Below are 16,349 nucleotides of genomic sequence, written 5' to 3' on the forward strand. Positions count from 1 at the left end.
AACAATTTCAAGGTTTCTGACATTTAAGATCATAATTGATCTGGAGTTGATTTTTTAATATATGTGTTGCTAATTTTATCTTTTCCCATAAGACAGCCATTTTCCCTATCTTTGTTCACAGAAAAGTCTCTTATTTCCCTGTTGTCTGACATGCTGAGTTTGTCATATGCCAAAGTTCTGGATATATGTAGATTGTTTACTAAGTTTGCAATCCTCGTCTGTCTGTGCCAAAGTAACTGCCTTAACTAAGTCTTCATAAGAACTCTTGAAATCAGGTAGAGTAGTTACCTCCCCCCTGTTATTTCTCAGAAATATTCCAGCTATCTTTAGCCCTTTAGTCTTCTCTTTAGAATCATATTTTCAAATTTTGGGAAAAACTGAGATTGCAACTTTTATAAGAACTGAACTGTATTTGCAGATCAATTTGGGAGAGAATTAATATTTCATACCTTCTTTTTATCAATGAACATTGTATATTTCTCATTATTTCTAGGTCTTGATACAATTTTATTCTTTTCCCTATAAGAGTCTTACTACATATCTTCTATTAGGGTTTTTTTTCATAGACAGTTGATATGGTATTTAATTTTTATGTTTTTCAGATTCTCTTTCTTGTATTTATCACTGAGTCTAAGATTTCTCCCCTATATTTCTGCATTTGCATGTTTTTATCAGATATTAATATAACAATACACAATTTTGTACCTAATTATTTCTCCCCAAAATGAGTTAAAGCATATTCCTTTCCTTTGGATACAGTTTTTAAATTGAAGTATTTTGGAGAATTGAATTAGAAAAATGACTGATAACATTTTGGTTAGGCAAAAACAAAAGACTTTAAATGGCTATTATTTTCTCTCTACAAAGGGGATTTTTCTTCATTGTTATGGGAATAAAGAGGAAGCAGGAGTAATTAAGTGATGTTTAATGGGTTTATATATTTTAAAGCCCATAGATATTATATACATGGAGAATGAAAACTGTGTCAACTTGCAGCTGTATTCCATAAAATGGATCTTTACGTAGCTATTGGCCTCATTAAATAATATAGATTTATAGATTAAGTCAGTATCAATTGTGTAAATATATTTTTCTAATGAAATTATATTTATGTAGAAACATTATTTTCATTCATGGGCCCACTGGAAGGTACCACATACTTTGGGTTAAGTTAAAATTAGGCATCATAAATATATGCAATACTGAGTTACTTTCTTACATAGTGAGGATGGAGGAATTTGCAATTTTCTCATGATTTGTTGAAATAAGATTAGCCTTCCTGAGATTTGAATCAACATTGTCCATACAATGAAGAATAGACTATCACACAAATTTATCAACTATTGCAAACTCTCTAGATTTCTTTTTTTTGCAGAAAAAAGTCATTGAGACAAGTCATTAGAAGAAAATTCAGATGAAACAAAAGAAGAAAATGTGGATAGTGGAGCAATCACTTCTGATAGATTTACTTGTGACATAACCATACACAAAGCGGGCTTTTTCACTAACATTTTTCTTGCTGAGTGTTATGGACAAATCTAAATTCTAATGATTCCACAAATACACCTACAAACAGGTTATATTTGAAAGTAAGACGTATTTATCTTTCTCAATCAGTATGCAGAACACCATAGAAAAGGGAGTGTAACCGAATCATGTTCAAGAAAGAAAATATATGCTTCTATATGAGCAATCTGAAGTGTTGGTTATAAAATTGGCCTGTGGCAATACACACATAAAATCTTTTAACTGAATATAAATTTAGCTGCCTTTCAGTTTTTAGTAAGTTTGTTTTATTCTTTTTTCTGCAGAGAGAGAGCTAATGTTATATCAGTCTAACTGAAAGAATTTCGAGTAAGATGGAACACAAAAAATTAATAATTAGGATGTTAGAAAGCAATTTTCATGACCACAAATAAACTGTCAGTTCATAAAACTTTATCATTTAAACCAAGAGAAAAATGTTCTCACTTGCACAGACTAAATTCATGAATGATGGAATAATCTACATTTACATATATATATATATATATGTATATATATATACATATATATATATATACACACAGGTTATGTATGTTTTAATGTGAGTAACATAATCTTATTTAGAATAGGATTATGTAAATTGCATAAATTATTTAAAAATTTTTCTGTGTCTAATATATATTTTTGCATCACTCTAAAAGATTAATTTTATTTAAAAATATACAAAGTAATGCAAGAAACTACATAAGTTGATATAATATTTATTTGGCTTGTTATTGATTTGAAATTCCCCTGTATAAAAATACTTAGAAAATATAGCCCCAGAAAAATGTATAACATTTTATTTTAAATTTAACAGTAAAGAAGAACCATCAGTAACATCATGTAAGACTAACTTTGAGAATTCAACGATTACAGGTAATCTTTCTTATTTAATTTTTAAACAAAATCTGTCTTTTTTGTTGAAGTTTACAATTATAACAATCTTACATAGGTACAATTATATTAACTTTCCAGATACCTATATACCAACAATTGTTTGTTCTCATGAGGAGAAGGAAGACTTGGAAACCAGTAATCAAAATGTAAGAGACGTAAACAGGGAACATGAAGAACATAATGAAAAAGAATTAGAGTTGATGGTAAGTGTTCTGGTTGTCACGGTATTAGAGAAGATGAATCCATTTATACTTCAAAGATGCTGCAATGCCAGCCTTTCAATAGCTTTGACTAATATAATTTGCAAATGTGAATGCACAGCCTAGTTTGTCATTGCATCTCTAACTTGATCAACAAGGCACTTTGATTTCAGTATGCTGCTGCTGCTCTCTGCTGTGGTAAATTAATGATATTCATCTCTTATATCTTTACCAGCAGTGCTGAGTAACAGTTTGCAGGAATTGCAGAAGAGGTAGCACTATCCTGATGTGCATTTTTAATCTTTGTGACAAGTGTACAGTTAGCATAAACTTGTCTGTAAAAGGAGAGAGCTGAACAAGACAAGTGTTAGGGTTCTGTCCACCTCTAGAGAGTATTGCACTTACCAGCATTATTTTTACTTCCACCTTTATGAGAATCTCAAAGTTCTATATCATCGGAAAGTATTAAATTACCAAATGAGGAGAAAATAGCCGGTGTCATATTTTTAAACAGGAAACAACTTCAGCACTGTACAATTTAGTATTGAATTTGTTACAAATTTCACACTTGGTGAACATTCAATCTATTTGGAATTTTGGGGGGATGGTTTAGATAGCGTTTTTATTACAAAGGGAGAAATAAGAGTAAATGAGTCAAATAATGCGATTTAGACTTGACTGTATTTGGATGGAGCCCACATCATTAGAATACATGGATTCGTAATCATCTAAGATTAAAATGACATTTGCCTCTTCAAGTGTCAGTGCTGAAACAGAAAAGAAATAGAGCTCATCTCTTTCCCCACACATTCCCCATTTTCTATAGTGATATGGAAGCTGCGTCACTAAAGTATGCAATTTACTTTGCTCCACCTTTAAGAAACTACAAAGTTGTCATCCATTGTGAGAATTCTCTCCAGGTGAAAGTTAACATCACCAGTTTTTTTTCAAACCGTAGAATATAATAAAAGGGCCCTGAAAAATCACATACTTCACCAATACACCTCATTACAATGAGCAGCTTCAAAAATAAAAGTTTGTTTAGAAGTTACTGAGATTGTACATCCAATAAATGAACAGGGAGCTGTAATTTAGATGCTAATTTGCTCCATGCTGATGTTAATGCATAAAACAATGACGCCCCATAATAGATGGAAATACAACCAAATCTGTGGAACCCACAGGCATTGGCTTACAAGACAGCTGTGCAGTTGACAAGTAACATGAGCCTTATGTGAGAAGAAGGGGAAAACGTAAGATTTGCATATAATTATTGAGATCATGCAAATGTCAGTTATGAGGAGAGAAAAAAAAAAAAACCACAGGCATCACACTGTTAAATCCTGACAGTTGGCATCACTGAAGAGCTCAAATACATTTGAGTACCAGTTGGCAGAGGGTCATTAAAACAGAATTTGCAGAGACATTAACTCCCTCACTTTTCTTTGAGTGACGTTTTGCTATTAATAGTTTGCAGAGGCTTTGCAGAAAACATATTAATAAGAGAAGCTGTAATAGGGGCACCTACAGCAAGTGTGAATGCAGCAAGGGGCACCCAGGAAGCTGCTCCTAATTGATTAGCATGGAGCTATCAATGTGTATATCCTAAGTGAGGAGAAAGTGCAATGACAAGCAAGAATAGTTGAATAATACAATGTGATATTTGGAAGCTGGGAAAGAGAGTGATTAATTTGGGCCCCTTTTCTTATTAATCTCATTCCCAAGTCATAGCCTACAAGGATTCCCCAAAAAACATCTGGCTTCCAGAATTTGTACTAAAACCACAAATGAAATGAGTCCAGGAAATCAACCAGATAATTAGTAGCCAAGTTCATGAAACCTATCTAATTCATTTTGTATATTTTAAATATCATTTGGTCATTATTTCTTGTTATTTCTATTTCTTAAGATAAAACAACGCTTAATAAGAAGTACTGCTTCCGGAGATGAAAAGAATAGATTTTTAACAGATCCAGTCAATTTTCCAAATAAAGCAGAAGGGTTAAAGAAGAAGCATGATGAAGTATACACTGACTTTTTTAAAAGGACTTTGTCTCCAGGTTCATCAGCAGAAAGCTCCTTAAAGGGAGATTTTCACTGCAATGAAAAAGACTCCTCAGGAAATGAGTGTAGTCGTCAGCCTTCAGAGGAAATTACTTCAGATAAGAGAGAACTCAGGCCATCATTGGGAAATACTAGTGGTGATGAATTCATGCAACTACATATCAGCAACAGAGAAGCACTGGATGATAATGCTAATCCAGCCCAAGCGAGAGGCAGAGTGCAGATATCTTGTCCCTCCTCAGATCAGCTAATGGCAGGTGACCTTATTAAAAAACAGGAAGGAGGAGCTGAGAAAATTAAAATAAAAGATTGGGAAGGTTCAAGAAGAGATTTCCATTTGGAAGAATCAATAGCAAAGGGACCTTCCAAGAAAGATTATGGGAATGGTATGAATGAGAAGGAGGAGCAAAGAATATACTTAGGTAACAACGAAAAACAAAGCAAACATTTTCAGTCAGTCTTCCATGACCAAGAAAAGACGAGCCATTCTGAAATAAGTGTGAAAGGGGTAGGAGCGAGTAGCAATGAACTAAGTGTTCTGCCGAGTCAAGATAGCACAACTCCTGAACAGACCATCCGAGCAGATTCGATTCATTCCCCAAGGAGAAATCCAAGTTGGGAAGCAGCTGTGTTAACAACCCCAGGGCGTGCTCTCTCGACTACTAAAGGCACTACTTTAGGAGGTCAAGTTTGTTCATCAAAAAATGGAAATGTTTCGAGGAATGATTATCTTTTCCAAGTTGAAGAAGAAACTTTAGATTGGATTAACCCTGAAGATCACAATAAAAACACACAGGAGAAACAATGTTGGAGTTTTCTGGAAAGTCAGGCCAAAGCAAAAGAGAATAAGAAAAATATAACAGAGAAGACAAAAGGACAAGCAGATTGTGAAGATATGTGGGAAAAAAGAAATAACACAAGGAGCCTGAAAGCAACGCCTACAGAAGAATTGTTTACCTGCCAAGAAACAGTGAGCTGTGAACTGTCTTCTCTAGCTGATCATGGTATTACTGCGAAAGCAGAAGCAGCTACAGCTTATATAATTAAGACAACATCAGAAAATACTCTAGAAAGCATGTCTGCTAGAGAAAAAGCAATAATTGCTAAGCTACCTCAAGAGACAGCACGAAGTGACAGGCCCATGGAGGTAAAGGAGACTGTGTTTGATCCACATGAAGGGAGAAATGATGACTCACATTATACCCTTTGTCAAGGAGACACAGTAGGTGTAATCTATGACAACGTTTTTGAAAAGGAATCATGTTTAGGTATTTGTAATGTACATATAGATGAAACAGAGAAAGAAGAAGCCATATCTATGTGCAATCCTGGGAAGACACTTGACAGGAAGAAACATGGCATCGGAAACAGAACATCGGTAGAAGGATCCTTACAGGTCATTACAGGCAATCAAAAAGCAGCCTCAAAACCGGATTTGCACTTGGGAGTGTTACCAACAGATGAAAAAATATTTCCAGAAAATAGAGATCATGGGCAGGTCCAAGAATTGTCAAAGGAAATGGATATAGATGCTGTTATTCGTTCTGCTTTAAACTCAGACATAAATAGAGCATCTCAGAAAGGCTCTCACATTTCCAATCACCACAATAAAACTTCAGTGTCATCTTATGAACAGGCAATTGCTATAGAGAGTACAATTACTTCCACGACTCTCCAGTCTATTCCTGCTAGATCAGAATATAATTATAATCCCACAAGTGAAATCCATAGTATTGAGAAATACCCACATCCTGGGTCTATACCTGAAGAAATTTCCACAAGTTCAGGAATAGTGACATCAGGAAGCAGGAGAGAAAGGTGTGTAGGCCAGATTCTTCAGCGAGGAGAAGGCAATGTGGGAAAATCTCTAGGGCCAACAATTTTAATCAGTGAAGCTACTGAGAACATGGAAGAGGAAAGGTATAAAAATGAAGGATTAATAAACTTCAGACAATCACTGTGCTTTTCAGGTGACAAAGAACCTGAGAGCTCTATTTCTGCTAATCTCCCTGCCCAGGAAAGTCAAGCTCAAAGCAGTGAATCTCTGCTTTTGAAATACACCAACTCTAAAATCCCATATATCCTTTTGTTTTTGATATTTCTTGTAACCATCTACCAATACGACTTAATGATCGGCCTGGCGTTCTACCTTTTTTCATTGTACTGGCTATCCTGGGAAGGGAGGAGACAAAAAGAGTCTGTCAAAAAGAAGTAACCTCAGCACTACTATTATTCTCTCTTCAAAGATAAGCTATTTAGCCCCAAACATTTGGATTGGTGAAAAAGACTATTCATTGTTCAAAGAGCCAGTGCTGTTTTTCTCTTGAAGGATCATTTAAAAAGAAATGCGTATGAAGTTTGTGCCTTCATATAAGTAATTATTCTATATAGGACCATTATGTTTGGATCATTAAATACCTATATGAATATGAAATCTGAAGCACGTCATGTTGAAATTAGGCGCAGCTGTTGCTCCTTAGCAGGCTATGAAGGCGCAATGTTTCACATCTCCTCGCCTCTTAAGTGCTATTGCTTGCATTCATTTCTTTTGCAGTAAAGCTTCATTTTTTTCCCCTGAGAGTATTTTGCCCTCTATTGTTTTTTAAAAACAGATAAAATATGGACAATGGCAGAGGACTTTCTTTTGGCCTTTTAGTGTTAACCATGAAATTTGCATTTCCCACTGTATCATTTATCAGCATATTTTGATAGATCAAATCTTTCACCTTCAATTTAATATTTTTAAGAACACACATGTACATTAAAATGTGTAAACTTAAATTGAAGTAACTTGTTGTTTGTTTGAATAATACTTTATCCACACACAAATACATATACCTTTTACCTCCTTTATACCTACAAAATAAGGGCCATCATGAGCCAAACCTGACAAAGACTGAAACAACGGGGAGATGACTCGCAAAATGTTGTGGGTGGCCTGTCTTTAAGCAGTTTTTCTCTTATAAAGGGAGACTGTGTAACACTGCTGATATTTTCAATGTCAACTGTTATTCAGAGTTGAAAATGTAAAAGATCTACTAGCATTACATTAGAATGAATTTGTAGGTATAAAGCATTAATGATAATAATAATTAAAAGACTTGCAAATGATCAATTCTACTTGATAGTATTTTTTGTCCTCAAACAATTTTTTAATCTTGTCTTATCATAAGACAATGAATTAATCCTCAAGGTGAATTTAGACAGCATTCAATCATTGGTGGTATCTATTATACAATTATCAGGTTGTTAGATGATACCTCAAATTTTAAAGTAGGCAAATAAGTAGATATGGAAATCTACTGAGGGAGAAATGAATATCCAGCATAGCACTGATTTTGGCTGCTGTTATTATCTATAGCTAACTCTGTGAAATAATGAAACATCATTTTAGTCACATACAAGCAATGCAAAGATTCTTATACAATTGATCTTAACAACCATTTACTGAAGGACTACTATATGCAAAACCCTGCATGCACTCTGTTCTATGGCAGAACACTTCCTCTGATACCCCAAATGGCTAGTCCTCAGGGAGGAGGCATAAGTATGTAATCTGACACTTGTGACTTGGCCAGGAATAAGGAAGAGAGTCACATGGAGGGAGTTCATTTGAGTGATTTCTTTTCCATTGGAACTACTTTCATAGAGCATGTAGCATTGCTCTTCAGAGAGAAAAACTAATCTGTTTATTTACCTGTAAAGGTAAATACAATGAGTAAAACTTGCATTACCACCCTGTACTTCTAAGAAGCATGCATTTATGGAGAGGCAAAATGAGAATGAAGAATTTTAACTGACTTTCATGTGGTAGTAAATGATTTCCTTAATTTTCATTAAGTATAGAACTATTTCCAAATCTCCTAATTGCAAGCTTGTCTCAAGTCCCATTGAAATTGAACTTTAACATTTTAGTTGAACAAATACAAACATCCTGAAGTAGAACTTAGGGCAAATATTTGATTGAGAAAGCACATTTTAATTAAATACAAGCGGAATACTGTAGGCCTGGAATATTATCTCTAAAATTGCTGTCCTGATAACTCTGTTGACAGGTCTAAATTACAATGGAGTTAAAGTTAGCATTTCTTCAGTTCTCAGTAGCTTGGTTTTTTATTTCTACCTCTAAGAGCTTCAGTCAATATGTCATGTCTTATTCTTGCCAAGAACACTACATTACTTTATGAACACAGGTGCATGAACTGCAGTTATTCCCTTATACATTAAAGAATGTAACTTCTTTTATCTCTTTTATTTGACTTTTAGTAACATTAACTTATGAAACATTCTCATGCATACTTGTAATATGATGATAGAAGTTTCAAAGGATTTAAATACTCAAATGTATATGAATCTGCATGCAATGAAGAAAAAAATTGGTGATTTAACTGACTTTCCAAACATTACCTATGAAGAATTTGAAATAGTCATAAGAACTTCTGAAAACCACTGTTAGGTACAGAGGTAGAGTTTTGAAACATGTTTTAGTCACATCATTATGTTGAACAAGAGAAGTAGATCTCAGGAAGAACTGGCAACACCTGGTTAATAAAGATTTGGCTGAATCATCAGGATGAGGATGACTGCCATAAACATAGCTGTCTTTGTCATCTTCCCAAGTATCTATTCAGAGCAACAAGAGGCCGTGGCATGAGAATAAGCCAAGGGAAATGCGTTACACATTTTCTTCTTACAGTGGGAGAGAAATGTGGTATAATAACCATCGCCTTTCTGACTGTTAGAAACAAAATTCTAAAAATTAATTGGCAAGTCAAGCATGTGTAGACAGTAAAATCAAGTATCTTAAAAAGTCACATCTGTATAAGCCATCAATGTCTCAATATATTTTTCAATGTAAGAGGAAATGAATCATTGAAATGCATTTACCCCTCAACGTTCAACAACATTGGATTACTACAGTCATGTTTCCCTGCTGAGCTCCTATATTTTGATAGTGAATGACTTCAAATTATATATATATATATATACATTTTTCCCCCACAATTTTGTGAGAGGAACAGGATTATCATTTATTTGTCACTTTAAAACAGTCTGCTGGTTAAATGGAAAATTTTAACACAGCCACACCAAATTTGGAAAAATAAATAAAATATTTAATTTTCCACATATAGCATTCATTGTATATTCTTAATAATTTTTTGAGTTCACTGATATTATTTTGTATAACCAGGCCTGTTGTCTTATTTATTAGGCTCACTTTTTGCATATAAATAAATCAAAACTGCAAATAAAGCAAAACAATGGAAAGCTAGCAGGAGAACTAGTAAAGATGCAGGCAGGAAGACTGTCTCCAGGGCCAAGTCATCTGCTGATTTATGTTATCATGAACTCTGACCTTTCTTTGAAATTTTCACTGAGTGAATATAGAAACTGAACTATGCAATAAGGCTTGTCTTTGGTTACTTGAATCCTGTCTTGGCCAGTTCTTGTGGAACTGAAGAATAGAGTCGACTCTAATTCTCAACAATGTATGAAGAAATATGGGGGGGCCATGCTCTTCCAGTGACTCCTCAGGTGTGCACCTATATAAACAAAACAGCTAAAAAGTTACTTTTATTTATTTGATTAAACTAATTATTTTTTCTACTTTCAGAAATAATTTATGATAAAAATCATGGCAACATAATTTAATTTTCATCTTTAAAAATAGATTTGTTCATTTATCCAATATGTTTCCATAACTTGACCCAAAGCTCTTTAAAAAGCAAGTTAAATTTTTGCTAGATTTTCAGCCTAGCTTTGAGCGATCACGTTTTACAAGAAATGTCATTATCGTAGTGTGTTAAAACCTTATTAAACAAACAACTCTTTAAAAAGTTCAGCATTTTCATTTTGTTTCATTTCTATATTTGTTGAATACATACATAGTGCCTTCGTTTTTCAAGTGTGAAACCATATAATATGTGAAACTTTAAGAAAGCATTTTCTGAGTCTATTCTCAATATACCCAATTCTTTATATTCGTGATGATAAAGTAAAGAGGGGCAAGGGAAAATCAATAATGGATTACAGAGAAATTATTTTTATTTGGCTGAGATGCCTCCAAGATCTGATTCTGTAGCACATTTCAATGCCTAATTAAGTTACTGGTCTTCATTGGATTTAACGCATGCGCATTGTCCTTTCCTTGTTATCACCCTGCTGAACCATGCAGGTGTAGGTCCTACTGCTCTCTGCCTCAAGTCCTCTGTCAGTCATGCCAGTCACCTTGTCCGTAGAACATGCCATGCTCGTCAGTTCCTCCATGACTGCTCATACACGTCCCTCTGTCTAAAGGTCACTTTCAATTATCTTTACTCCTTTCTCACCATCCAACTCCGTACATTTTCTATGTAGAGCTCAAGTCTGCATCCTCTCAAGTCTCCTACTGTTTCAGTTGGCGTGATGGCTCTGTTTTCAGGTCTCTTATGACATTCTTTTGTGTGTGTGCACTGGATACTGAACTAATTATCCTAAGGGGACTTGCCTGCTTCTTTGGGCAGGGACAGTGGTCTCTTCTTCCCTCCTAGGACCTTACAAAGTCTCGTTTGTAGGAATCTGCAGTCAATATTTGTAGATAGAATTGGATTGCAGTGTTGTGTCCTTCCTATCCTGTCCCTGGAATGTGGACAGGATACTCAGTGGTCTGATTTGATAACGAATAAACTTAACCAAAACAAAGCTAGGATGTTTTAGTAAACTACCAAAGACAAGGTAGAAAGAAAGCAAAGAGAAGATGGAGACAAAACAGAGTGGATTTGGGATGTAGGGGAGAGATAGACAATTCTTTCTCTCCATTTCTCTTAACAATTAAATTGATTTTCTATATTTATTAATTCTTCGTAACACAGAGAACATTCTCTTCATTTTATGTCATGGGGAATAATATGCAGATTATACATTAAAAGAATAATAATTCATATCTCAAGTCACTGGTTCATGTGAGAGTTAATAGAACAAGTCATGTTTTTTAAAAAGTAGCTCAGTTGAGCTGCTGCCTGGATGTCTCAGTGGATAGAGCATGCGCTCTTAACAGCAAAGTTGCCAGTTTGACTCCCGCATTAAAAAAAAAAAGAAAAAAAGTGGCTCAGTAGCTTAAAAACCAACAAACATCACAAGGTATAAAGTGTAGGAAACTCAATCTTCCCACCTGCTGCTGTGCCCTTTGAAAATGGCTGACCTCTGAATTTCACACCTGTTCTTCCTGTCAACTTTTACAGCAAGCAAATAGAACAACTAGCAGAAATAGTCAGTGGATTTTTTTAGAGGAAACACTTGCCTGATTAACATATAAGAGAGTATGTATGTATATCTACAAACACACACATACATGCACACACACAGACATAGCATTCCAACATCAGATGACAGTAATGGCAGTGAGTATAGTCTATTAATACAATGTCTAGTGATGTATAAAACATGTAAAACTTTATGCTTTTCTTATTTTTTTTTTTAGCTGAGCCATCCTGCTACCTGTTGGCAGCTCAGCGGCTGCTCAGCTCGGGCTGGACTTGAACTGCTGTTGCTCAGAGCTCAAACTCTTGAGTGAGCTCTTAACCAACTGAGCCACTCAGCCGGCCCTAAGCTTTTCTTGAAGAGATGCATTCTATCATATTTATATATGAAATTAAATTGATAACACAAAGATATGACTATTTTTGAGGCAGAGTCTAAAGGAAAGCAGTATATAGCCTGGAAATGTAGTAGCATGTCATATAACAGCTTAAGTCTATAAACAATTAGTCTCTTAAGACTTAAAGAAAAAACAGATACACGTCTCCTGTATTGTAGAATTCATCAGCATCATGTATCAGTTGACTTGGCTCTGAGTGGAAACAGATTTAGAATTTCCTAAAGACACACTCTATAAAACATAGTATCAAACAGCAGAGATGGTGCTTAAAAAACCAATATAAGAGGTAAAAAATTATCTTTGTAAACACTTAAACTCATAATATATTTTTAACAATTCTATATAGGAGGCTTTCAATGTACAACTGATAAAATATTTTAGCATGGAACATTTATGAAAATATTACACATTTAAATCATTTTTATACATGCACTCTAAAAATGATATGGGTATTTTGTTTCTACACATTAAGTGACTCTCCCCAATGAATCCATAAATCTTTGGGAAATGCGATTATCATTTTTCTTTTTCAAATATTTTATTTTTATTTTTTCTGATCTTTAAAAAATATTTTTATTTAAAAAATATAGCTAATATACAGCATTATATCAGTTTCATGTGTACACCATAGTTGTTCAACGTTTATATACCTAAAGAAGTGATCGCCATAAGTCCAGCAACCATCTGACACCATACCATGCTATCACAATATTATTAACTATATTCCCAATGCTGTACATTACATCCCCATGACTTATTTGTTTTATGCCTGGAAATTTGAAGCTCTTATTTCCCCGCACATTTTTCTATCCATTTTAATTTTTCATTTATAGTTAACATTCAATATTATTTTATATTAATTTCAGGTGTATATCATAGTGGTTAGACATTTGTATAATTTAAGAAATGAGGGCCGGCCGAGTGGCACGTTGGTTAAGAGCTGGCTTGGCATGCCAGAGGGCCCCGGTTCAGATCCCACATATGAGGGCCAGTGACACTGCCCTCTGCAGCTAAGATGCTGAACAACAGCTCAACCTGGAGCTGGGCTGCCGTGAGTCACCGGCAATGGCAGGTGGGTTGCCATGGGCTACCGTGTGTAGCCAGCAGCCAGCGTGAGTGGCCAGCAGCCGCAGTGAGCGGCTGTCCAGAAGCCGGGCGACTGATCTGCCTCGCCCCGGAAGAGCGCAATGATGGTGCCAACTTGGGCCAGTGAAGCAACGTCCTCCACAACTAGACTGAAGAACAAAAGGACAGCAACTTGTCTGTTCCCGTTCTCCCAATTCCCCAATAAAAATCTTAAAAAGAAAACAACTAATAAACGATCCCCCTGACAAATCTAGTACTCACCTGACACTATAGATAATTATCATATCATTGACTATATGCCCTATGCTTTATTTACATCCCCATGACTATTTTGTAATTACCAATTTGTACCTCTTAACTCCTTCAATTTTTTCACTCTGTCCCCAAGCCTTCTCCCATCTATCACCCTGATAAATCTAGTACCCACCTGACCATACAAAGTTATTACAATATTAGTGACTATATTCCTTACATTATACCCTATGTCCCCAAGGCTACTTTGTAACAACCAATTTGTACTTCTTAATCCCTTCCCATTTTTCACCTACTCCCTCAACTCCGCTCCCATTGGGTAACCCTCAACATGTTCTCTGTATCTATGAGTGTTTTTCTGTTTTGTTTGTTTATTTTGTTCTTTAGGTTCCACATCTAAGTGAAATCTCATTGCATCTGTCTCTCTCTGTCTGACACACTCCACTCAGCACAACACCCTCTGGGTTCATCCATGCCACTGCAGATGGCAAGAACCCATCCCCTTCCCTGGTCGAGCAATATTCCATTGTATGTATATACCATCTCCTCTTTATCCATTCTTCCATCAACAGACACCTAGGCTACCTCCACGTGTTGGCTATTTTAAATAATGCTGCAATGAACATATGGATGCACACGTCCCCTCGAGTTAGTGTTTTGGGTTTCTTCAGATAAATACTCAAAAGTATGATTACTGGATTCTTCTTTGACACTTGTTATAGCTTTTGTTTTAAAGCCTATTGTGTCTGGTATAAATATTGCTACTCCAGCTTTACTTTTTGTTTGTTTGTTTGTTTGTTTGTTTCCATTTTCATGAAATACCTTCTTCTATTCCTTTACTTTCAGTCTGTGTGTGTCTTTCAATCTGAAGTGAGTCTCTTGTAGGCAAAAAATGTAAGGGTCATATTGTCTTATCCATTCAGCCACCATATGTTTTTTATTGGAACATTTAATCCATTTATATTGAAAGTGACTGTTGATAGATGTGTATTTATTGCCGTTTTATTTTTCACATTCTTAATCTTTTTTATTGTCATCTTAAAGAAGTCCTTCTAACAGTCCTTGTAATACTGATTTGGTGGTGATGAACTCCTTTAGCTTTTTTTTTGTCTGGGAAGCTCTTTACCTGTCCTTCAATTTTAAACAATAGCTTTGCTGGGTAGAGTAACCTTGGTTGTAGGTCCTTGCTTTTCATCTCTTTGAATATTTTGTGCCAATCCCTTCTGGCCTGCAAAGCTTCTGTTGAGAAATCAGCTGACAGTCTTATGGGATCTCCTTTACAATTAACTAGTTGCCTTTCTCTTGTGGCTGTTAGGATTCCCTCTTTGTCTTTAACTTTTGCCATTTTAATTATGATGTGTCTTGAAGTGGGCCTGTTTGGGTTCATCTTTTTCAGGACTCTGCGCTTCCTGGACTTGTATGTCTATTTCCTTTGTCAGGTTAGGAAAGTTTTTAGTCATTATTTCTTCAAATATTGGGTTGTTGGAAAAACCATGATGTATTTTTTTCTGTTTTTCATTGCAAAAATGCATCATGACTTTTCCAACAACCCAATAGCTTCTCAATCCCTTGCTTTTTCTCTTCTCCTTCTGGTACCCTTATGATGCAAATGTTGTTATGCTTGATGTTGTCCCAGAGGTCTCTTAAACTATCGTCATTTTGGGGGATTCTTTTTTCTTTTTGCTGTTTTGATTGGTTGTTTTCTGTTACCTTGCCTTCCAAATATTGACTCGATCCTCTGCTTCATCTAGTCTGCTGGTGATTCCTTCTAGTGCATTCTTCATTTCAGTTATTGTATTCTTCACTTCAGACTGTTTTTTTTTATGATTTCTATATCCTTTTTTATGTTTGCTATTTCTTTGTTGAAGTTCTCACTAAGTTTCTTAGCATCTTTAAAACTATTGTTTTGAACTCTATCTAGTAGGTTACTTGCCTTCATTTCATTGAGTTCTTTTTCTGGAGCTTTCTCCTTTTCTTTCATTTGGAACATATTTCTTTATTTCCTCATTTTTAGCTGCCTCTCTGTGTTTGTTTCTATGTGTTAGATAGATCTGCTATGTCTCCCAGTCTTGCCGGGCGGCCTTATGTAGTAGGTGATGAGCAACTACAGAGTTAACAGGAGCAGGCTTGTGAGCTAGCAGAAATGAGCTACATTAACCGCTTGGCTCTGACTCCCCTGGCTAGCACAGCACCTGCAGGCTGACAAGCATCTTACCTCCATCATAGGTGGGAACAGAACAGTTCCCAATCGCAAATGCAACCCCCTGCAAGCTGACATCCATCATAGATGGGAACAGGACAGTTCCAGGAGAAGACAATTGTAACGACAGCCCCCTGCAAGCTGACAAGCACCCTACATCCTGCTTAGAAAAATATAAAACTCAAGCTCAACAGAAACCCAGTGCAGCTGTCTCCATCAGACCGTGTCTTGGCAAATTCTACTGCCAGTATTTCTCTTACCCCTCTGTCTCGGCAGCTCTCTCTATCAGACAGTCCTGGCAAAACTCCTTTGCCAGTTCCCAACAGAACTCTCTCTCTCTCCCTCTCCCTCTCCCTCTCTCTCTCTCTCTCTCTCTCTCTCTCTCTCTCTCTCTTTCAATAAATCTTTTTGCTCTCCCACTTTGTAGAGTCTTATGAATGTTTTCACGCTCTGCAAATGACCAGGAGTTAATTCTACACCAATACAG

At 35.6% G+C, this 16,349-nt stretch overlaps 1 protein-coding gene across 1 annotated transcript; it reads left to right on the plus strand.

The window, feature by feature from the left end:
• Positions 1-2,336: 2,336 nt before the first annotated feature.
• LOC109377326 (protein phosphatase 1 regulatory subunit 3A-like) lies at positions 2,337-10,528 on the plus strand (the record flags this gene model as incomplete). The annotated part of the gene is made up of 3 exons (XM_019633650.1): positions 2,337-2,403; positions 2,503-2,627; positions 4,534-10,528. Coding segments are annotated over 3 exons (2,562 nt in total), but the record flags the coding sequence as incomplete, so codon positions are not given.
• Positions 10,529-16,349: the final 5,821 nt, after the last annotated feature.

The sequence above is a fragment of the Hipposideros armiger genome, unplaced genomic scaffold (genome assembly GCF_001890085.2).
Source record: "Hipposideros armiger isolate ML-2016 unplaced genomic scaffold, ASM189008v1 scaffold_1364, whole genome shotgun sequence".
Lineage (NCBI taxonomy): Eukaryota > Metazoa > Chordata > Mammalia > Chiroptera > Hipposideridae > Hipposideros > Hipposideros armiger.